The following is a 24303-nucleotide window of genomic DNA, read 5'->3' on the forward strand; positions in this document are numbered from 1 at the left end:
ATCTGGTGGTGCTATCTTCCTCGACAGCTTTTTGTTCAGTTTCATCCAAAATTGGAGGGACTTTATGCCCATAGGTATGTGGCATTGTGTTGTTTGTTTACTTTTCATTTTCGCTAATAATTAAGGTACGCTTATCGCATTTTCCATTTCTTTCCTAATGTTTGTTCCTTGGCTATGATAAAAAGCTTTCATTCAGCGTCTACTTTTTTCTGCCTTTTCTGGCTCTTCGTGAATCTGGGCCACAGGTGATGCTGTGAAGCCCAGCACCACTCATTGTGAAAGGTTTGAACTACTGAGTTTAGAAGTCAAGCTTCGGAGCATTGAAACTCTGCCCTGTCTGGATGCAGTTATGAGGAGCGAGTTTAAGTTATATCATTGTAGTTTAACAGTTCCAGTATTTTCTCCAAATGTGAGCCTCGGAAAGTCCTGCTAATAAGGCTGTTAAAATTCTTTATAAAACTTAGGAGTTTGATCCTATATTACCTCTATTTTAGAAGAGTTTGTAGATATCAGGACCGGTAGATATGATATTCGTAATGTAAATGAATTAGGCATAGTCATAAGTAACTTTTCATTTGTTTCCACAGTAATTGGTTTAGGCGTAGGGGTAACATTGTATCTCAAAACCATAGCAAGTCACCCAACACCTATTTCTCCCCTTCTCAGATAGTCTTAAAACTGGAAGGGAGATAGGTTTGTTCCCTGGTTGAGTTCCCGGTTACAGTCAAGGGAAAGCGTTGCCTCGGGAGATGAGCGTGTGCATGAGTCGGTAGACACTCAGATGTGTGAAGTGTGGGTTGAACATAAGATAGAACGTTGGGTGTGTATGTGAAGTTAGTGAGTGAACCAGTCAGAAGGTGAGCAATGGGACCCATTGAAACCATTTAGCTATTTTCTTGGTTCATGTACGTGCAAGACCTTATAGCAAGAGGTTAGAAACACTTGAGTGTCAGCATTTGGTAAACGTATTTTTTTATATAATGCAGTTATTTTACTTGGTGGTTAATTAATGAGGGAAACTCTTGCATTTTTGTTCCTTAGGCATCTTTGGATCAAATCATGCAGAGTCCTGGAGGTTAGAATGAGATAGATTTCACAACATTTTGCTTATTATTACATTCATTATAAGGATATGAATGACAGATTTACTTGAAATAATTAATCTCACTCTACAGAAATAACCTGGAAAGGTTAGAAAGCATTTTAAAATTCACATTTAAAGCTCTATAGTTCAATGCACTTCAGTGGTAGAAATCTTCAAAAGTAAAGTTCTCATCAAAATCTGTTACAAGGCTGTTGCAGAATTTGAAGACATCATGGAAGTTACCTAGTCCTGCTTTCCAGTGAGAGAATCCTTTCTCAATGTTATCCATGCACTTACTCTTTCAAATGAAACAGTTACTGAACCAGATATTCATTCTAGACACTGTGCTTGGGGCCAGATTTTCAAGGTTGAACAGGACAGGTACAGCCCCTGCCTTCACCAAGCTTACAGTCTAATGGGTAAGACCCCCCAGCACAGACAGTTTTGCAAAAAATTACAGCAAGGTGTGATAAGTAAATTCACACTTAGGACGGGGTGAATTTGGGGTGCTTCAAAAATACATCAGCAGTAAATATTATAGTTTGAAAGGTCAGAAAGGGCTTTCTGGAAGAAGTTACATTTAGGCTAATACCTGTAGGATTTGTGGAAATTACTCAGTTGAGGAGGTAGGGGGCAGTAGTTTGAGCAGGAAAGCAGAAGATGGTTCTATTGGTGGACAGCTCAGCTGGGAGAAAATTTCCATTATAATAAGCAGAAATCTTGTCAGTTACAACTTCCACCCATCAGTTACTAACTTGACCTTTCGCAGCAGAACAAATGCTATTTTTCTGTTCTTTTTCAAATATTTGAACACAGTTACCACCTGATTCCTAAATCTTTTCAGTACAGCACTCTACAGCACAGTGACTGATGCAGAGTATGCATTAAATAAATATTTCTTGAGTGAATGAAAGTCCAGCAGGAACCATAAAGCTCAATACAGATGCAATACAATATTATTATATCTATTGTTTTTCATTTTCTTTTACATTTTTTTCTTCCCGAAAGGGTGTAGTTCAAATCAATTTAACAGTGACTGTGGCGTGTGTGTGTGTGTGTGTGTGTGTGTGTGTGTGTGTGGACTTGGGGAATTAGAGAAATATTATAGTTCAAACCCCATCTCAGGGTTGGACTTATTCTGTGAATCACAAAAGAGATGTGTTTGCTTATGGTTTTCATCATTAATTTTTGTATTTCTTTAATAAGCATAAATTAAGTGCCGAATCCAGTCTAAGCACAATGCCAAACACTTAGGGATACAAAAGTGAATAGAAATCTCTTCCTTGTGGGAGAGCAGAAATATACAGATAATTCAAATATGTCCAAACCTTGGGAAATAGTCTAATCTAGTATTTCCAGGGGAAACTTACCTTTAATAATAGGTTAGTATTACTATAAGTTTGTTTTTTAAAACATCAGGTGAAAACATCCAGGGTTCTGCTTGTATTGAACTATTTAAATTTAATCAATTAGTGCAGCTGTGCAATGCTAGCTTGCATCAAGTTTTCTTCCCGTTGTTTATATTCTCCAATCTCAGGCACCATGAGTGTCTTAGTTATGTATTAGCTAAATGGCAAAAATAGGTTATATCACCTCTGAGCATGGAGAGCCCATCGTCCTATTTTGCATACCCTGTAGTTCCCAGCACAATTTCACTAGGAGCAGAGGCAACATGTAGGGAGGTGACACTTGGAGATTAACCTGACACATTCTCATCTGTTACTAAACCTGGCGCTTGCTCTTCCCAAGGCAAGACATATTTCTGCAAAGCTATAATCAATTGACATTGTAATGATTTCTTCCTTCCTCTACTCATTAAACACTGAGCCTGTGTTGAGTTCCTGCTATGAGGTAGAATGAGTTCCTACCTGAAGCTGGGAATGCTGACATGACCAAGACACACTCTGTCAAGGCTGGAGTCAGTAATCTCTTCCAAGAGCAAATCTGCTGAAGTTGCAGACATACTTAAGAGGACTTCTCAGTGGCTTTAGAATGAAAACCAAGATCCCTGAGAGAGCTACAAGGTTCACCAGGACCTGGCTGTTCCCAGCTCTCCAATCTCTCCTTTAATCTCCATCCTCTGGCCACCCTCATTTTCTTAAATTCCTGGAATATGCTGTGTGTGCCCCTCTCTGGCCTTCCACATGCTTTTCTCTCTGGGGGCATACTTTTTATTAACACCCCGCCACTCATCCCTTCCTTCCCTCTTCCCCTTACTAAGCACACTCCCTTCGGGTCTCAACTTAAATAATATTGTGTTAGTTCCCCAGACTTGAAGATGGTCAGCCACAAAACAGCTCCCGTGGCCTCAATGCCCTTTGTTGTTGCAGCCAGCTCACTATTCAGAGTTTATCTTTGTGCTTAACCCCCACCAGTGACACCTGGATCTGATCGAGTTTGTTTTTTACTGTCATGTTGCCTAACTCAGGAATGGGGACTTAGTGGGCACGTGTGCGTAAACACACACACATATTCATATGGACGTGCATATATATATATTAATATATATTGTAATATATGTATAGTGGAAGCCTTTTATTCAGACCTGTAGTCAGTCAAATTAAAAAGCTGGTTAAAGCAGGAATCATAAAAATCATACACATACCTTAACATTTTTTAGCACCAAATACATATGTGTACATTTAATTACAGGCCAACATCAGTGATGAGCGTAGATGCAGAAATCCTCAACAAAATATTAACAAATCGAATATAACAACCCATTACAAGGATCGGTCACCAGGGTCAAGTGGGATTTACTCCAGGGATGTGGGGGAGGGTTCAGTATCTGCAAATCAATCAATGTGATATTCACCAACCTTTTGATGTAGCCACAAGGTTTTTTCCTTTGCAAATGAGCCTTTGGTTTGGAGTTTTATGTTGTTTTTCTTGCAGACCATACTCACAATGCATTGTCTATGATTGACATTTTGAAAGACATTTTGCTTAAAGATATGTGTAATCTATATAATCTGAGTTCTAGAACCTTATAGATTATTTACATTCTCCCCCCTACAACTTTTCTGTTGTCCTGACTACCCTTAATTTGATCACAATTTATTTTTAGAAAAATTACCTTCATTGTATCATAGAAAAGACATCATTTTCATAGAAATAACTCCTCTCTTTTTACAGTACATTTGTCAACGTTCTCAATATTAAATTATGTAATTATAATAAGTATAGTTAGTATAAACAGAATTAGGGGCAAACTCAGTTGACTTTCGACAAGTTGACAACACACCTCACAGGGGCAGTAGGGCTGGACTTACTCTTAAACCACTTTTAAGCATGAACTGTGATTCAGTCATATTTGCTTTCAGAAGAGATTACTGACTCCAGCCTTGACAGAGTGTGTCTTGGTCCTGTCAGCGTTCCCAGCCTCAGATAGGAACTCATCCTACCTCATAGCAGGAACTCAACACAGGCTCGGTGTTTAATGAGTAGAAGAAGGAAGGAATCATTACAATGTGAATTGATTATAGCTTTGCAGAAATACACATTTCTTTGGGAAGAGCAAATGCCGGGTTTAATAACAAATGAGAATGTGTCAGGTTGATCTCCAAGTGTCACCTCCCTACATGTTGCCTCTGCTCCTAGTGAAATTGTGCTGGGAGCTACAGGGTAAGCAATATAGGACGATGGGCTCTCCGTGCTCCAAGGTGATAGAAGCTATTTTTGCCGCTTGGCTAATATATAACTAAGAGACTCATGGTGCCTGAGGTTGGAGAATAGGAAGAATTGAAAGAAAGCTTCATGCAAGCCCATGTTACATAGCAGGATCAGTTGATAGTTAAGTAGCTCCCAGCTGAGAGTGTTCAGGGCCCGGTGGCCATCAGTCAGAACGTTTTACTCAGTGAATGGAGAGTGTTGGTGAATCTGGCTGAGTCAGGAGTGCCGTTCAAGTGGAAGTCAGTTAAGAGACTCTACTGTCAGTGTCAAGTGAATACCCGTTAGGCACCAAAAAGCTAGAGAGAGACAAAAGCACAGATTAAAATATCATGAAAAATGCCCTAACAGAGGGGTGTGGAGGGGGCAGAGTGGGGTGGAATTGTGTTTAGGGCAGGACAGGGTTAGGAAACCCTTGCTTTGGTGCCAGTCCCTGTAGAAAGTAGTGAAGGACATCTAAATTTATCCCATTGGTGATGTTGTCTCTGATTTCAAGACATAAAATCATTTTTTTAAAAATCAGAGTTTTACTTGTTTTAGAGAGGCCTCGCCAATTATTTAGGATAAATGAGATTTTCCTTGAATTTATAAAGCAATGTGAATATCAGAAAGTTGTTATTATCAAATGGAACCACAGCAGAAAATAGTTCCCGTACACTATCTTGAAATATTTTCCAAATATTATATTTCCGCCAAGATTTTCACTAGCTCTCTCCCATAGCTACCAGACGCATGTCCCTGGGGAGATCGTCACCCAATACATACTTGATTAAAACAGATAATGTGAGCCATCCCCAAACATCTTTTTAATAAAAACTTCTTCAGTGCAGAACTTTAAGACGTACGAATAAAGATGCATTATGAGAATGTAGTAAGAAAACAAAATATTGTAAGAATTGTAATATAATAAAAATGTTATAAGAGAACAAAACAGCTCACTTTTGCTTCTGAGGTCTATGCATTCTTTCCTGGTTACAGGAATCAAAGAGGGGTGTGAAATTTGAATAGCTAGTTGTTTTTTGGTAAAGAACTTGTGTCTATATTCCAATTAATTAACAACATATGTTCACATTTATCTCTACCCATGGAGAAAAATAAAGTTCTACAGGATAAATTGATAATCCTTTTTTTGGTTGTCCTAAGACTACTTTAAAAAGAGAAAAATAATTCAGAGTGAATATTAGAGAGAGTTTTGCTGCTGAATACAACTGTGGAGTTAAAGCAGAGGCATAAAAAATGACATTAAATAGACCCGGGACATTTCAGAAAATGTAATCTCTAAAAATGAATGTTTGAAGAAATGGGAAATGATGAGAAAAACCGTGGTACAAACCATGTCCTGTATCTGGAATAATTCCTTACGGAAAATTCATATTCAAGTTTGGGGCTGAGAATCCATTTTCTAAATGTGGTAGACTTTAATTCATTTGTGGTCTTAATTTCTAATTGATCATAGATTATAGGAACACAGAAATGGAAACTGACATTTAAAAATCCTGAGATTTTAGCACATAATTCTTGTTAATAGGATTTGACTTCATGCCTAATTGCATTTATGATCAATGTTCAAGTAGAGGTTGTTTTTTTATTAAAAAAATTTTTTATGCCTAATTAAGCTTTATACGGGGGAAAAATACCAGGAATTTAAATTTTGCTGCCATTTGTTTTTAAAGTAGCTTTTATCTGATCTAATTAAAAACTGAATGTGTTATTTTGAAAGCTTGAAAATAAATGTGCTGTTTAATTTATCCTGTTTTTTTCTTTTATGGCAGATTAAATACAAAGAAAAATTTGATAATGAAATGAAGGATAAGAAACATTGTTACAATCCCCTTGAAAGTGCTTCTTTTAGGCAAAGTCAGCTTGCCAGTGCACTGGCGAGTAATGTAAGTTACTTTGTGCTTCATGACTTGTAATTTATAGAAAATTATTTTCCGTATCTTTTGATTCTTGTTTTCTCAGAATCGGCTGTGTTGTAATTACTGCTACTTAATCAAGATCATGTAATTTACAAGTAATTTTAGTTGAAAACAACTGAAGCATATTTTCCTGAAGCTTTTTTGAGAAAAATGTATTATTGTAATTTACTATTAATGGTTACTGATTACTAATTAGTTAATAAGGAAGAACAGTATTGCTAATAAAACTATTATATCTGATCAAGGGTGGAAATACATTACAGAGATTTGTAGAAATGTAGTGTGTACTATCATAAATTAGTGGTTATGACAATAGTTAACTCATGTAATTATGCCCACGCAATTGGGCTTATTATAAAGTACTACCTGGTACGTGGTAGTTTATCATAAAGAAATTGTCAGGAATTGTCCTTGTAATGGCTTACGATTTCTTTTTTTTTTTTCCCCCTGAGGAAGATTAGCCCTGAGCTAACTACTGCCAGTCCTCCTCTTTTTGCTGAGGAAGACTGGCCCTGAGCTAACATCTATGCCCATCTTCCTCTACTTTATATGTGGGACGCCTACCACAGCATAGCGTGCCGAGTGGCACCATGTCCGCACCCGGGATCCAAACTGGTGAACCCCAGGCCGCCGAGAAGCGGAACATGCGAACTTAACCGCTGTGCCACCGAGCCAGCCCCAGGATTTTTTCTTATCCTTTATATCAATGCTGTGAAGTACATTTTCATTTCATGTTTTTAGAAATGATCAAGCTTCAATTTACAAGATAAGATGCCTTAAATTTTTATTAGAATTAGGCAGAGTATAAAAATAGAAACATGGAAAAAGATCCATCGCTTTGCTATGGTTGAAGCATGTGGAAAGTTCCTTTTCAAGTGTTAAGGTTAATATGGTTGACCTGTCGCTTTGTTAGAGCATTTCAACCTTTCAACTCCTGTCATATCCTTGAGACTCGGTATATATGACTTTCATTAATGTTTAGAAGGTATGGTTATTGTTAAACTTTTGTTTGTGGCCAGCAATTGAAATGAATTTTTCTGTCTTTTAGGACCACTGGCAATATCAGAATAATTTTTTTCTTATTTGATTATTTTTGTATGTGTAAAAACGCAAAGCAAATAGACTTGGAATATACTTAAAGGAACCTAGAGCATAGGGCTGAAACTTCTCAAGGTTTAGAATCAGATTGCCTGAACTTGAATCCTGCTTCACCTCTTAATATTACGTCTTCATCTTTCTGTGCCTCAGTTTCCTCATCTGCAAAATGGGGATACGTAGAGTATCTACCTACTAGGGTTGTTGTGGAGATTAAATACTGAATACAGAGAAAAGTGTTTAGAAAAGTGTTTGGCACACAGTAAGTGCTTCATATTTTTTATTATTAAAATTTTATTATTATTATTACTAATATTATATTTCCAAAGCAGTTAAAAAAAAAAAGGTCTCTGTGGCAATACGATGAAAACTACCCAAAGCTCTAAAATCGCCAAAAAGCATAATTGAAATACAGTAGTAATTTCTAAAGAGTAAAGTTGCTCTTCTCTTTATTTTTTGAAATCAGAATTTCTGTTAAAATTACTTGATTCTGTTAACGTCACCCTTTCTGAATATGTAAATAAAAGAAATTATCAAAATATTTTCAAGTCCCTAGAAATAACTTTTTTCACTCATTCAGTAGTAAATCAGCACCATCTAGTGGCGACTTGCAAATTCGTCTGACAATTTACCACTAAATAGTCCTTCATGATATGTTAAAAATAATAATGGCCATAATACAAAAACATAATATTTTCTTCTCCTAGATGGTATTTTGTCCCATGTTGTTTTCATAGGTGAAGTACAAGAAAGACATTCAGACTATGCATGATCCAGTTTCAGATCTCCCAAACTTGTTTTTAGACCATGCTTTGAAAGCCAGCAAAATGCTCAGCGGTGTAAGTGTGATGTTTGATGGCAACTGTAGATGTCGTGTGGCTCCATGGAGCCAGTATGGCTGCCATGCTCATGAGCTCACCTGCTTCCTTAGGCGTGCCTGGGCATCACTCCTCCCTCAATAACTAACTCATTGAAAAGTGCTGGTCTGCTTGCTTAAATCCCACCAAAGCTGTTGCTTTACGAAGGGGTTCTTTCATATCTCCTGCATACAGACTTTCTTGAACGACTACACAGTATCGGTGCCCGCATTCTTTCTGCCTTTCTTCTTCCCCTTTCTTTGTCTGTATTCGATTGAAGCCACTTGAAGGTCAGGCTCTTAAGTCAGGGATCTTTTATTTTATAAAGGCCAGAGCAGAGGGTCTGGTATTTAATTGGCCTCAGTAGCATAAAAAATTGTCTTAGTCTAAATTGTATTTTCTCTGACAATAAATCCTAATGGCATTTACATGGACAGTATACTTTTAGTTTCATGAAGGTTTCCATGTTTTCTTCAATGCAACTGGGAAGGGAGGGGGATTTCTTCATGTGCTGATGAAAATATCTGTGTACACTGCCAAGTGGTCGTTCCATCAGAACTCACTTCCTGGATGCTGTTTCAAACACTCAGTGTCTCTGGACTCTGACTTTGCTGCCTCTCGTAACTGATGACCAGCTGCCCCGTGCTTCCATTTCTCTCACATCTCAGGATGCCCTCATGCTGATGATGAACTCTGACTTTGAACTCAAGCTATTTCTATGCCTATTTTAACAATTGCTCACTCACTCACTCAAAATTATCCAAATTTATTGAATATCTGCTTTGGACCAGGCACAGATCAAATGGAAGAGTATGTGGGGCAAGGAATGTGAAAAAGTGAAAATAGTTGTCTTCAGGGGATGTGCATGGATTTAAAAAGATCTGTAGTCAAAACCTGGTTCCCAAACTATTAAATAGTGAGATCCAGCTTCAGTTCAGGTTTCACTGGCTTGGTATGTTGAAACTTCTGTTCATTATTTTATAATCCTCTTTTCCCCACTGTCGTGCTTCTTTCAGTGTATTAAGCATGTAAATAATAGATACAGAGATTTTTAAATTAATTAATTAATTAATTTTTGTCACTGGTCCTTGGAGGAAAAGCAGCCCATCATTCTTTCCCATCTGTCGAGCAGGGAATGAAGGTTAGAGGACAAGTGGCACAAAATTAGACTCACTTCCAGGACAGTTAATTCACAGCCCTGCCATTTCAATGCGCATCCCTACCCCTCTGCACACGTTCCTCTGTTCCTAAAGTGGCTCGGTTTCTGTTTCATGTTTTCTTCCACGACTCATAGGTATGCTTCTAAAAATCGATGTTTCTAGTTTGAGCCTGCTGCTTTCTTTGCGTTCAGTCTTTGGCGTCCCGTTTCGATCATTGCAGTGGCGTTTGCCCTTGCCTGTCCCTCCTCCATTCTGGGGTTAAATTTCCTAGGAACATGAGGATTCGTGTAAATAAGCCAGTAAAAATATCACGGTGGTAACTTAAAAATTTGGTAGGTGGAAGAATGCATGCCACTCATAGGCAGTATTTCTTTTCAAGAATATTGACCTTTATTTTCTATAATGGTGAAAAAAATCATAGTTGAATATAAATTGTTTCTATCTTCTCTTCAGCAGAGAAAACCAACAAAGTCATCTATTACATTTATTTTATATACCATGTATAAAGTTTAAGGCTTCATTCAACTGGTGCTTTTGTCTAGATTATAGATTTTTTTGCTCCCAGAGAAAAATTGTGACTGAATGATTACTGCATGGGAGAGAAATATTAAGACTCAAAAAATGTGTTACTCTGAAGTGTCTATTTATTAAAGTTGTACAGTAATACATTGGCTCAAATTTATTGTACATTATAATTGCCACCTTTTAAATTTTAATGTAAAGAGAATTGGAATTTTGTTGATTTATGAAGGCAACTTAATTTTATTAAAAGATTGAATAAGGGAATGCTCAATAAACAGACCTTCTGCCAAGATTAGTTGTCAGTTTGTTATAAATGGCTGTTTTTAAACCTCTAAATTCTAAATGTCTTTGGTATAAATCATGATTTAAAAAAATTTAATGCATAGTATATAGAGTGAAATTAGTGCCTTATGAGTTTGTGTAGCCATACTAATTAAATTTTTGAGGGAACATTTTCTCCTGAAAAATAGAGCATTAGTAGCTTTCAGTTTCTTTTATAACTTTGCATAAATTAAAAATTTATATGTTGTGTGTTACTCTGTGTAACTCCCACTAGGAGGCAACAGAGACTATTATATAAGGAAAAGCTAATATGGAAAATTCTTTTGCAGATCTTAATTCAAATAGGGTTTTTTTAAGATAGGAGTTTCTGAAATTCTCTGTAACTAAAATAGACCATTGTGGTGGGGACAATATTTATTGGCCTTTTCTCAGTATATATTCATTATTCCAGACATAATATCCTAGGCTTTGTTAATTCTGGATTTTAACTCAGTGATTGGATATATCCTAGCTTGTTGCATTCAGTTCATACTTTTATTTATTTATTTTGGTGAGGAAGATTTGCCCTGAGCTAACATCTGTACCCATCTTCCTCTATTTTTTGTATGTAGGACGCTGTAACAGCATGGCTTGATGAGCAGTGTCTAGGTCTGCGCCCAGGATCTGAACCCTTGAACCCTGGGCCACCAAAGTGGAGTGCACAAGCTTAACCAGTATGCCCCTGGGCTTGCCCCCAGTTCATAATTATTTTATAAAAAATATATTATAAAATAACTTCTAGTCAAATTATAAAGTCCCTGAGTATACTGTTATCCTTTGAGATTATTATTTTTTTTTTAATTGGCAGCGGAGCCAAAATTTAGAACTTGTTCTCTTTGGTCAAGATGTCCTATGTGAACATTTTCATGAGCTCCCAAGGGTTGCTCTTCTCCCTTACTGTATTCTGGTCAGAGTTTTGGGAGACACACATGTTAGCTCCCTAATCGACTGAAAGCGCCCCTGGAGACCATTGTTGTGTCCCCATGGAACAGCAGTTCTCATGAGCATCCTCCCATCCTTCCCATCCTGGCACTGGGCCTTCTTCCTGGTTCTCTCTCAGGTGGTTTGGGCATCTGCTAAAACCCAAAAGTCAGTTTTGTATGGCCAACTCCTGCTCCCTTTCAAATGCTGCTTATCTCTCCCTCCACTCTATGCAAAATTACTATTTTTACTGAGGCCCTCAGTGCCTAATGAGCAACGAACTTGAGTTTACATCTCTGTAGCCTTGAGTCTTTGGGAGTTACCATTTACTTCTAAAAGTCTTTTCCAAATAGGGCAAAGCACCTAAGTGTCCAGTCTCCAATGACAAAAGTCAGGAAGCAATTTTTGTCTTATTGCTGCCCGTTGTATCTTGAGCCCTACAGTTGCCAAATTTGGCATCCTTATCCATTCTGGTCTCTTCCAAATTCAGCTTTTTGTCTGTATGTCTAAACAGTAGTCTTAATCCAATTTGTTCATCTTAAAAATTCAACGCACTGTACCCCGATTCCTCAGTTTCTCTTCCAGGCACCTCCTGGAATTTTCCTAATTTTTAGGAAAATTAGTTGAATTATTTCTCATGCTCTCATTTTCCTTATGACCCCCAATCTTCCTCCTGGCTGGGCTCTTATATACAACTTTTTTTCTTTCCTGCCTCCAGCTTTCCTCTGTTCTTTCTTCTTTTCTGTGCTTCTCTTCTTGTAGACGCTGTTAAACACATTCCCATTCTAAGATAAGGACAGGACAAATCACCTTTTTTATGCCCACCTGGCCTGCCACTGGCTTTTCTGCATCCACTCCCCAGTGTCCTGAGTATCTTTGACGTTGTTTCTACGGCTAATTGTCCTCTGCTTCTGTTGACTGTTTCACATGCTGTTCACACTGAGCACCTAGAGCCGGTCTGTCTTGCAGCCTCGGTTATCTCAGTGTCAGATATCTACACGGCCAGCCGACTGCCCGTGGGAACTTGACAGCAGCTTTGCAGCACTCCTTGGCTTGTATTTTTCAGTTTGCATTCCTAAGTATTCATTGCTCTCATCAGCCTCTTTCATTCTAAATTTATTTTTCATGTTCTCTGTTTTAGCGAGAGTATAGAAAGCTTTTTGAGGAAAACAAAGGAATGTATCATTTCGACGCAGACGCTGCAGAACATCTGCACCATAAAGGCAACGCCACGCTCCAGAGTCAGGTACGCACTGTCCCTGTCTGGACCCTGCAACCGCTCAGTGCTGCCGCCTCCGCTGAAAACGTTTGGCTGCGGAAATGAACGTACATCCTGAGAAAGTAAACGTTGCTTCGGAGAATCTCAAACACTGTTTTCTTCTATATTTGTTGGGTGGGGGAAGCTTGAACTATGTTTCAGTATAAAGACATTTTATAACATAAGTTAATTTACACAATTTAAAACTTAAGAGTATATGAATTAATTAAATGATGAAATCTCTTGATGATTTCCATTTTTATAGTGTACTGATTTGTCATTTTGAGCTGCAAAATTAATTTTCCAGGTGCAAAGTTTATTATAATTTCTCAATTATAAGTGTTATTAAAAAGGGAAAATTATCTTACCAGTATATTCTAAATTAATGTTTCCTTTATGAAATCCTATGTACTCCCTGAAAGAAGTTTTAAAAAAATCTTCCTTGAACATTTTAAAGTTGATATCTATTGTTTTTCGTTCTGAGTTTCCATAGTTGCAAAAGATGTCATTTCCAGCATTTGTTAAGATAAAATTTTCTATCACTCTTTTAAAGGTATCCTGTGGAACATAAATTCCATAATAATTTGAAACCTTTTATTTATTTAAAAAATATACAAACCAACTCTCCTTTAAGGTTTGGAAATGTACATTTTTTTTTCTTTTTGAATTCTTATTTTTTTGAAATTCTTTGAATTTCATTTTCCTACGAGATTTTATCCTAATGTAGTATGTTATTATACTTCACTTTCCTTGATCACTCTATAATACTTCTCTGAAACAAAAATATGCCTGCAAATAAAAATTTTAAAATCGTTATATTTTCTGCCACCATGATGTTCTAAATATTGAAAATTTTCTTTTGTATCTATCATTACAGTTATTATTATATAACTTAAGAAACAATTTCATAAATAATTACTTAACATAAGAATTTTGATGAAAATACATTTCTGAATGAGATGAATCATGATCAAAACTTTTCTATGAATTTAATTTAAAAAGATCTATTGCTAAAAAAGCCAATGGCTCTGACAGCTTACCTATAATTTTAGTTTTTGTTACTAGGAGATAGAAAATATTGATCCTTTTATAAACTGAAATAAGATGAGGATTGGTTGTACTGGAAATAAATAATTCATGATACAATATTATTAAATAATGCATAGTGAAACTGAAAGGAATCACATAAAAGCTCTGTGTGTGTTTTATTCAATGTCTATGGAAAAATTCAGCAATCCCAGAATCCTCCCTTTGACAGAAAGATAGAAAAATCATACCTATGTTTTCCTTCTTATTCATTGTTTACTGATAGACACTCAAAGCTATCACAAGGATCTCTTTCTCTCTTTTCTCTCATTCTCTCTCCCTCTCTCTCTCTCTTTATACCCACATATATGTGTATACTATATGTGTATACGTATATAACTCCATACATATGATACATATCTATATATCCCAGCTATTTAAGTACTTGATACAAGTCCTGGAACTACATTATTTAGTAGTTCTAAATTATTTTTATTCCTTAAAAAATTTTATGTTACCTGTTTACTTTCATCTATGTCGTTAACCACAGAGAACCCAGTGATCAACTTAGCCAGAATAATGTGACTTTAGAAAATAGGATGATTCATTCTGGACATATATTTATTTTCCTTTGCTCTATTTGTAGAAGGGCTTGTGAGCTTTACATGCCTCTTATACTTTTTTCAATGAAGGTTAAGTACAAAGAAGAATATGAGAAAAATAAGGGGAAATCCATGCTTGAATTTGTTGAGACACCATCATATCAGGCTTCAAAGGAAGCTCAGAAGATGCAGAGTGAGGTGAGTCCTTTTGATTTGTTATCAACTGTTTAATGTATATTTGATGTTTTATCATTTGAAAGGAACTAGTAAAGGGGTTCAGAATGTTTAGCAGGTCTACAAGAAAGCATGCTGCATGGGAAGACCCCAGGAATCTGCGTTCTAGATCTGGGCGTCTTGTCTGGGTTGCTGGGACTCTCTGGTTCTTAGTTATTCCCATTTGGCCAAGATGGCTATAAGGCCAGGTAAGCTCTTCATGTCCTTCTCAGCTCTCACATTCTGCGATTATAAAATTGATTCTTTCAGATTGTGTCCATGTGAAACTATGATGAGTAGAAAAAAATGAAAAGAAAATGAAGAGCTGGATGCTTTATTTACCTTTTTTTTTCCTGATGATGTTAGAACTAACATTTATTAAATACTCTGTGCTAAGTAATATGCTAAAGCTTTATATCTATCAGCCCATTTAATCCTCTCAAGGTAATGATGCTAGGTAGGTATTATCCGCAGATGGATAGTGCATCCATAAAATTGTCTTAACCTAAAATTTTTTATCTAAAATCCACTAAATACCAATGTTTTAGGACCTGGTCAAAGTCAGGAATGATTCTCTTTTCTCTGTTAGCTTATTTAATTGATTCCTTTCCCCTTCCCCTCCGATAACATGACATGGAAGTTTTGAAGTATCAAGAGAAGAGATCAGTTAAGATTTTTCCTGCTTATTCACTTTATTCTCTACTTAAGATAATGCTAAGTCACATGCAGATATTCCCCCACAGTGCTTTCACCTGTCCCAGGGAGATTTCTTCTGTTGTTGTTGGTTTTTTTATTCCTACTTTTTTGGGGACCAGACACCAGACACAAGGTTTTTGTCTGCAGCCCACATCCAAATTCTCTGGATACAACCAAGTCATTTCTTCAAAGGGACAGAAATAATGGGCAATAGTAGCAGCTGATTCCAACCCCACTGCTCCATTCCAGACACGCTCAGTGGACAAGATCTTTTCTATTCTTCAATAGCGACATCAAAATAGGGAGAAATGATGACTTCTGGACAATGAAACTCTCATAGGAATTTTGTAAACATTATATGTGCTATTTGTTCAAATGTTATCATTCTTCTTCTCAGGGAAAGGGCACTCAGACATTACTTTGGCTTGTTGTTTAATTTCTTCTTCAAGCAAGAGAGGAGAAAATAATTACTTGTATTTTTCATGTCTCGTATCCTCTTAAGCCAATAAAGGGAAATTTGATCAAGAACGGTCAGGCAAATATTTGACTAAATTAGTTGTTTGTTTTAACTGAATTGATAGAGCAGGTAAATTTGGTCAAGGCTTAGAAGCCCTACAAAAAATTGCATGTAATAAGATAAGTTTTACTGGAACATCTTTTGTCTTAGTCAGTTTGGGCTGCTGTAACAAAGTACCACACACTGGGAGGCTTAAACGACAGAAATTTCTTTCTCACAGTTCTGGAGGCTGGAATTCTGGGATCAGGCTGCCAGCCAGTTGGGTTCTGGTGAGAGCCATCTTCTGGCTTGCAGGCTGCTGCCTTCTCGTTATATCCACACCTGGTGGAGAGCAGAGAGGGGAAGCAAGCTCTCTGGTGACTCTTATAAAAGCACTAATCCCATGACGAGGTCTCCACCCTCATGACCTCATCTGATCCTAATCACTTCCCAAAGTCCCCACCTCCTGAGACCATCACTCGGGGGGTGAGGTTGCAACATATGAATGTTGGGGGCACACAAACATTCAGTCCTAACACCTTTTCTGCATTTCAAGAACAGTATGGAAAGTACTGTATACATCCTTTACCTCGCTTTCTTGTCCTCCATTGCAGCGGGTTCTTCTTTGGGTGGATTAGAGTCATCTTTCCTATGAATTCCCGTTTTAGAGGAATAATGTGGCTGTTGTCACTGACCCACAGCCCAGAGAAAGGTTTCTACTTCCACGAGCTGTCATGGCTTTCACTCGTGGGTTCTCAGGAAGTTGAAGACGATGTGAAGTTATTAAGTAAATTTGCACTAAGAGACATAGAGATCGAAATCACTTTACTTTTCTGAGACAGCGTCAAGAGGGTGGTACCAGCATTTCAGGTTTGCCTCATCTTTGCCCCCTTCTGCCCTCCATCTCCGTTTGCCTCTTCCCCTCATCCTTGATCTTCAGCCACGGGACCATCCATGCTGAAGATCCGTGTGTCATTCTGATCTCATGGTTCCTTATTTTTTACTACTCTAGTTCATTTACCTTCCTCTCACCAATAAATCCTGGAACTTACAATTTGTGATTAATATATTCTAATACTGCATTTCTGTATTAGAAATGGTGGTATTTTGTGATCTGGGATATTAGATCCTCATCTTATCGTAGTCTCTCTTTTCTTTACCCACCTTGTTCTCTGACTCCTGCCAAGTGCGCTCTTTGCATGAAGGTGAAAATCAAGTTCCTGGACTCTAGTTTTTCCAGTCCACTTTCTTCCTGCCTGAGCTGTGCTTTCCCATTCACTTGAGCTTCAGCCCCACCCTGTGAAACGGGGTCTGATGGCCCCTTTCGTAGGGTGAAGGAGGTTAGGAGGTTCTGGCAGTTTGCGCTGTTGCCAAGTGAGGGAGATGGAACGCAAACTCCCGTGTTGAGCCTCTGGAGTCATTGTCATGTGTAGATCTCACTGGACAGCCATTGATCCTGGTCCCCAAGATCTCATTGATAGCTGTGCCTCCTTCTTTACTGAGAAGACCAGCACCTTCCAAACTAGGCTTTCTCAATATTCTTCCTCTGAGCCTCAGGCTGTTATTGTTTCGGTGTTTGTGCTACACTCTCATCTCATTCACAGAGGGAAATGCTTCCCTCTCTGTTTTCCTTCTCTTCGGTCCTCTCTGTACTTTCTCTTCTGAATATCCTATTTCCCCTTCCCTCTTTCTCCCTATGGCTGTGGTACCCTAACTCCTGTGTGGATAGGTCTCGGGCAAGCATGTTGGGAATGCACATCCCCGCGCTGCTGCCTCAGGGCCTGCTACCATACGTCTCGCAGTGGAGCCTGGGAATCGTAGTTTAACCGTATCCCAAGTGCTTCTGATGTAGGTAGGCCGGTGAGCACACTTTGAGAAACCCTGGCTCATTGAAGGAAACTAATATTCCCCTAACTTAACATTGTAAAAACCAGATGAATTGGAAAAAATAAAAACCCCCAAACTTACAGATATCTGCTTCTCAAAGATTCCATGGGCAAAGTAGACCAAATTGTCTTTATTTACATGAAACTTCCAGTTGATGTTTTTCCATTGTCGATGAACCCTCAAAACCAAAAATATTCCCTGAGAACAAATTTCACTCTACAGATGACAGGGACTTTGAAGGTACCCTCAGCATTGAAGAAGTGCTATTGTTTCTATGTCGGCCTGTTTCCTGGCGCAGTTCTTGGAAGTCTGATAACTAGCACTTTGCTTTTACCATTGCTCTGGCCACACAACGTGGAAGGAAGATAAAATGATGCAACTAAAAACCGAATCCGTCAAATGAAATAATTCCTTGCTTCTGATTGGCTGTTTGGACATCAGCTATAAACAGTTTTAACATTTAACTTAGTTATATATTTATTGTATGCTGTGGAATTAACTTACATTGTGGGCCTTTTGTTAAAATTGGCTTTCAATTTTTGCTCTTCTGATTTCCAGTATTGTCACTAAGGCGAAATATCCCTTTGCAGAGGCTGAGATGTGTTTTCCCTTTAATTATAGCCATTGCTGTTAGATTTTTAGGCTCAGTAATTGTGTTTCTGCTCAGCAGGGCTTGAGGAGAGAGAAATCTTCTAATAAGAAATATCTTTGGACCAAATTTGTTCTCCAAAGGCTAGAAAGATAGAATATCTAAAAATTTTAGTTAGGACAAGTTTGATGTGAAAGATGTCTCTAAATTACGACCAGTGAAGTAGACACAAAGAGAACTGTCTGGCTCAGAGATGGTTTTTGTTCCTAAGAGGTAAGCTTGACTGAACTGTTTAGAGAGCCTCCTACAGGTAAAGCTGAGTGTTGATGATCTCAGGGAAAGCCACTGACGTTTCTGTTATAGCCTATAATTACGCTTCTCTCACTTTCTTCTAATACCAGATGCAGGTTTAATCAGTGTGTTTTCTAGAAGAAATCTCTAAATCTGGCTTTGAAAACTTCTTCGCCTTCTCTTTCACAAATATAGTTCTCGTAACAAAAAGCCTGCTAAAGGAATTTTTCCCGCTAGTTGTATATTGGCCAGTTCTAGTCATAATCAACCTTCCTTGATGACTTATTTCAGTAAAATAATTTTTTCAGAGGAGAAGGGCTTTTTGAAGTAAAATATCTGAAATGAATAAATACACATATTTCACTTTTTGAAAGAGTCATTTTTGGCCTAGCAATGCCATAGTTTCAGCCTTATAACTGTATTATCTCAGTCTCACATAAAGAAGAGGACAACTTCTCATCATCGTGTTTGGTGTATCTGTAGTTCCTTTGATTTAGAATGTTCTCAATGCAGCTTCTTAAATAGCTTTGTTAGATTTTAGTATTTACAGAACATCCATTGTGGCCTTTTCTCATGGCTCTCTGTAGATTACTTGTTAAATGGCCATATGTAACACAAATGTAAGTGAGGAGATGATATGCATCTCTTATCTCCCTTGTGGTTTAGAGAATTTCTTTATACAGTTAGCTATCTCTGTAATAAGTACATAGTAAACCTGGAAGTAGCTTCTCATTTTGCATTAGTAACAATCTCATGCAGAATTTATTTACTTTTATCATCTTTGTGATGCAAGTTGAATAAAATATTTAGCTGGTAAAATCTGGGCCCTTGTTTGGTAAATATCTCACATGGCTGGATATTTTTATTATGTAGACAGACTGTGCTTATAGTCATAAAGCATGGGTTCCCATTGACTTTCAGATGCCTAGTTCAAATGGTAGACTTTAGAGCATAATAGCTGAGGGGTGTCAGTGTCTAAAGGGCAGGTAGGGTGTAGATTTAGGCTCTTCCCAATCGCTGTCAGCATCTTCTTTTATTTCTTGTGAACTCTTACCTAAAGAACAATTTACCAGGCTCAAGATAAGATTCTCCTCGCTGTGTAACTTGCTTCATATCCAACTCCATAGATGGTCGAGAAATATTCTCAATGCCAAAATCATTAAGGAAAGTCTTCCCCTCCGGCCCCCATTACATTTTTAGAAATGGTCTTTCCTGAATTCACAAAAGATGACAGTGAGAGGGATGATGAGGCCATGAATATTAATACCATTTTGGTTTGAATGGGCTTCCATGCCACCAGATTTTCTTCCAGTGGATGGATCCACTTCTTTTTGAGTGAACCAGTAGATGACCCAATCAAATAGCCAACTTTACTGGTTCTCCTCTCCAAATGGGTTGATGTCAAATAATAACAGATTATAAGGTGTTAAACAGCGTCACTCAGAATGCTGTCCCAGAGGAACTGGTACTTGATTCTGCTGCTTTTTGGTAGAATTCTAAAATTTATGATAAAGTTGGAGTTACTTTCCTGTTGATAAGAAGACTTTGAGGTGGTAGAATTATATAAGAAAACATCAATTTTGTTCTGGGAACTCTTGTCCTAATATCTTTTCAACAGTCACTAATATTTTTTAAATGTAAAATTATGTGATCTTATTTAACAGAAAGTTTACAGAGAGGATTTTGAGAAGGAGATTAAAGGAAAGTCATCACTGGATTTAGACAAGACTCCAGAATTTTTACATGTAAAGTACATCACCAACCTTCTGAAGGAGGTATGAATCTGCTATTTACTATTAAATGTTGCAGAAGAAAACTAGAGGAAAAACCCTGGAAATATTTACTTAATTCTCAACTACTTCAGTGTTTGAGATATTAATCCATTACTCTTTTCCTCACTTCGACCTTTACTAGTAGAGTTTTTCATTTTCATTAAAAACAGGAAAGTGTGTGTGTTAACATTTCCATTTAAAGTTGGGGGAAGAAATTACCCAGATTTCCTGGACAAACTTGAAAAATATTCTGATTTTGTGTTTGGGGTGTAGCTCAGAAGCTCTGTAAGTAGTTTTATAGCTTTATTGCAGTTTTTTAGAAAAAGTATTTTGCATATGGGTAAGGCAAGCTTGATTCTCTCAAATTTAGTTATTGTAAAAGTGCGTATTGGAACCAGCTTTTTCTGTAGCTTCCCTGCAGTGTTCTCATGACACTGGATAGCAAAAATGAGGTGCTCGTGTGTGAAGGTCTGGATAAATGTACATTACTTATGAGTGGTTTGTGTTCTTCATAGGGAAAAAAATAACATTTAGCATATAGAACTTAGGAACTCATGTCCACTTTTCATTTTATTCTCAACAGAATTTCACCCCAAACTTAATAGTGCCTTTAGGCTCATGCGTTGACCCTTAAGGTCCTCAAATTGAACAGTTAAAAGTATCATGCTCACAGTCCGTTCCTTTAAAAGTTTTTTTGTTTTTGTTGTTTGTTTTTAAATGGCTGCAGAGTAACTTGGAGCTCTTCCAACTCTCTGTTTAGGTAGATTCTTTTTACATTGAGGAAAAGCATTAGAGAACTCCATTTCATCCTGATTTTTGAGCTCAAGAAACTATTCCTGAAAGAAATGTCTTAAACCAGTGACATAAATTAGAGTATAATTACCTACATAGATGTGCATCATAGTGAACTTCTTTAATAACCAAATGCCAGCTGGCCTTTACCATTTAACTGCTTTTAGAAATTTAATGTGATTCACTGTTGTAGTTTGGGCTGAAATAGGCATGTAATTTACAGAAGAGTTCTCTTGCTACCCTATCTTTTCTCACTTCTAGTACCTATAAAATATTTTGAAGTTGAAGATTAATCAAATGGCAACTTTCTACTATTATTGTCTTCCATTTAAAAAATATGCTCTATTTATTGAATTTTTTAAAGAGGAATCTTTTCATCATTTACCCACAGATGACAATCTGAGATCTATTTTGAGGTCCATAAATGACTTTGATATACATGCTATCGCCTTTTTGTATATTCTTCCTTTTAAATGAATCTTGTTTGACTTATTGATTCAGAATGTATGCATCAGGATAGAAAAAAGCCCCAGAAGACTACGATGAAAAATCTTTTAATGAAGTTATAGAGATGTCTGATTTTAAAAAGGGACTGTTAGTGACTTAATGACATTGTAACTTCCCTTTCTAAGGGTAAACCTTTAGCTTTAACTTGTCTTGGCATTCTTTACTTGATGGTTTTTGCATTTGTATTCCCGTTTGGAGTGTTCAAAGTATCATTTCATTCTTAATTTCATTTGATTCCCTCAGTTACCCTTTGACATTGGGAGAAGAAGAATTTTTATTTCCATTTTGCCTGTGTGGAAATCAAGGATAGTTACTTAAAGGTCTCTTGAAGGTCACGTGACTCAATAAGTAAAAGAACTCTGACTTTCATCCAGGCCATTTGACACCAGAGCACTTTCCAAAATTGCATGCAGGTCGTTACAATGTCTTGTAGGCTATTAGTTAAGCAGAGGTCTGGCTAATTTAATTATACTGGACAAAGAGAAAATAACATGAAATGACCGCTAGGGTTAACTAGAGCTTGATTTCTTATCATTAAAGGAAGTTTCATCTTTCATCTGGTAAGTTAGTTATGAATGCAACTTGGTTGAAATGGATTAAGATATGTATTGTTTTCATAATGCAATTAGTAAGAAAACAAGAAATCCATTAGCACAAAACCCCCCCAAGTCATATATAAGTATTAGTAAAGACATTTGGATCAACTTAAAATATGATATTAAAATAAGTGAAATTCAAACTATATATTATCAATATAATTATTTGGTTTTATTAACCTTTAAATAGAATGAATTTCACTTTGGCTACATCAATGCTTTTGATTTTGTAATTTTTCATTCTTTTTCAACTATCTTCTTTTGGTGATTCATATTTTATAGACAGCTTTCAAAGAAATATTTCAAATAATTAATGAGTGTATTCCTAGCATCTTCCTGAATATTTAAAGGGAAGACGTCTTTTAAAAAGATGGTACCAATATGGTTCCACAAAACATGGGAAGAAAGGATAAAAGGGAAAAGTCTGAGAATGTTGGAAGCCACTCTAAACATGATTAAGAGAAAACGAAGTCTCTGTAGGAAATAAGGAGCATGAACTCTCAGGAGACTGATTTCATTCTTTTCTAGAAATATTTTCTGCTTTCTGTGGTCTCTAGAAAACATGTAAAACAGTATGTCAGTTAAAGAGCTTCCCAGTAAATTTTAAATTGTAATATTCTTTCCTCACAGAAGGAATATAAAAAAGATTTGGAAAATGAAATAAAAGGGAAAGGAATGGAACTTAATTCAGAAGTTCTTGATATTCAAAGAGCAAAACGAGCATCTGAAATGGCTAGTGAGGTGAGTATATTTATTTAACAACTGAGAATGTGTGAATTTTCAGCTGATTTCTTATTTGTAAATCTTTCTCAAAGATTATATGTGTAAGTTGATTTGTTTATTTTAAAGATTGGCACCTGAGCTAACAACTGTTGCCAATCTTCTTTTTTTTTTCCTGCTTTTTTTTCCCCTCCCCAAATCCCCCCAGTACATAGTTGTATTTTTAGTTGTGGGTCCTTCTAGTTGTGGCATGTGGGACACCGCCTCAACATGGCCTAGTGAGCGCTGCCATGTCCGTGCCCAGGATCTGAACCCTGGGCCACTGAAGCGGAGTGCACGAACTTAACCACTAGGTCATGGGACCGGCCCTGATAAGTTGATTTTTTTATGTGTAAGTTGATTATAAGCAGCTATGTCCTAGTAGTCTTTTCCTAATCAGTGAATTAAAAAAAAAATGATGCTCACCATTTCCTTTCCATGTAGTATGAGAAAAATGACCATTTCCTCATTTTAGAGGGAAATCTATATAATAAACCCAAATAATTGTATGAGATATAACTGATTTTTTAAGCACGTAAAAGGCAGAAGATTAGGAAGGTATGTTATCATGGTCTGTTGGTAACTGCAGTTTAAAAGTTCACTTGCTCTTCTGCTCACAACCCAATCGACTCTCCCAGTCCTTGCCTAGGCTGCTGAATGAGTCTGCGTAACCCGCTTTATAAAATGAAAGTGATCGTTGCTCACTTTACATGATATTTATAAGGAATGAAATGCCTCTGAAGTGCTTTCAGTCCTTTCATCCTTGTGTTATGCCATTATTTTGGTATCACATAATGGCATTCTGCTTTGAAGAGACTGTAGCTGAGCAGTGAAAAAATTTAAAGCTTTATCCCCATATGTTAATAAATTGTGGTGATAATGATGGGGACCCTATTTGTCAGGTTGCAAATAATAGAAACCCAGTTCAAACTGGGTTAAGAAACAAAGGAGATGTATTGGTTTATGAATAGAGAAGTTCAACGATCAAGTTTCCTTCAGGTTGAAATTCACTTGATGTCTCTCTTCCTTCATCTCTCAGTTCTGTTATCTTCTCTATTGCTTCCCTCTTGGGAGGCTGTCTCTGTGTCATGGCCCCTCTTAACAACAGGGTCAGTAATCGCAGTGGGAAGTGAGCATCTTTTTTCTTACAGTTAGAATTAAGGTCCTCGGATTGAATCTCCTTGGATCACCTTCTATCCTGTGCCCACACTTGACCCAATTATTGTGTAATGTCAGGGCAGTGTAAAGTGCTGGTATGACCTGGTATGCTT

The 24303-nt window shown here is 37.1% G+C and overlaps 1 protein-coding gene across 16 annotated transcripts in view; it reads left to right on the top strand.

The window, feature by feature from the left end:
* NEBL (nebulette) overlaps positions 1-24303 on the top strand; it is a 334151-nt gene that overhangs the window by 256530 nt on the left and 53318 nt on the right. For 10 of the 16 annotated variants that reach the window (XM_070501303.1, XM_070501310.1, XM_070501305.1 and 7 more), the window contains 6 exons: positions 6526-6639; positions 8505-8606; positions 12690-12794; positions 14525-14632; positions 20271-20381; positions 22904-23014. The exons of 2 other annotated variants lie outside the window; for them this stretch is intronic. In XM_070501303.1, coding sequence (XP_070357404.1) covers positions 6526-6639; positions 8505-8606; positions 12690-12794; positions 14525-14632; positions 20271-20381; positions 22904-23014 — 651 coding nt within the window. The remainder of the gene's footprint in view (positions 1-6525; positions 6640-8504; positions 8607-12689; positions 12795-14524; positions 14633-20270; positions 20382-22903; positions 23015-24303) is intronic. 4 more of the 16 variants (XM_070501307.1, XM_070501306.1, XM_014860152.3 and 1 more) reach the window with 1 other exon arrangement.

The sequence above is a fragment of the Equus asinus genome, chromosome 29 (assembly GCF_041296235.1).
Source record: "Equus asinus isolate D_3611 breed Donkey chromosome 29, EquAss-T2T_v2, whole genome shotgun sequence".
NCBI classification, from domain to species: Eukaryota; Metazoa; Chordata; class Mammalia; order Perissodactyla; family Equidae; genus Equus; species Equus asinus.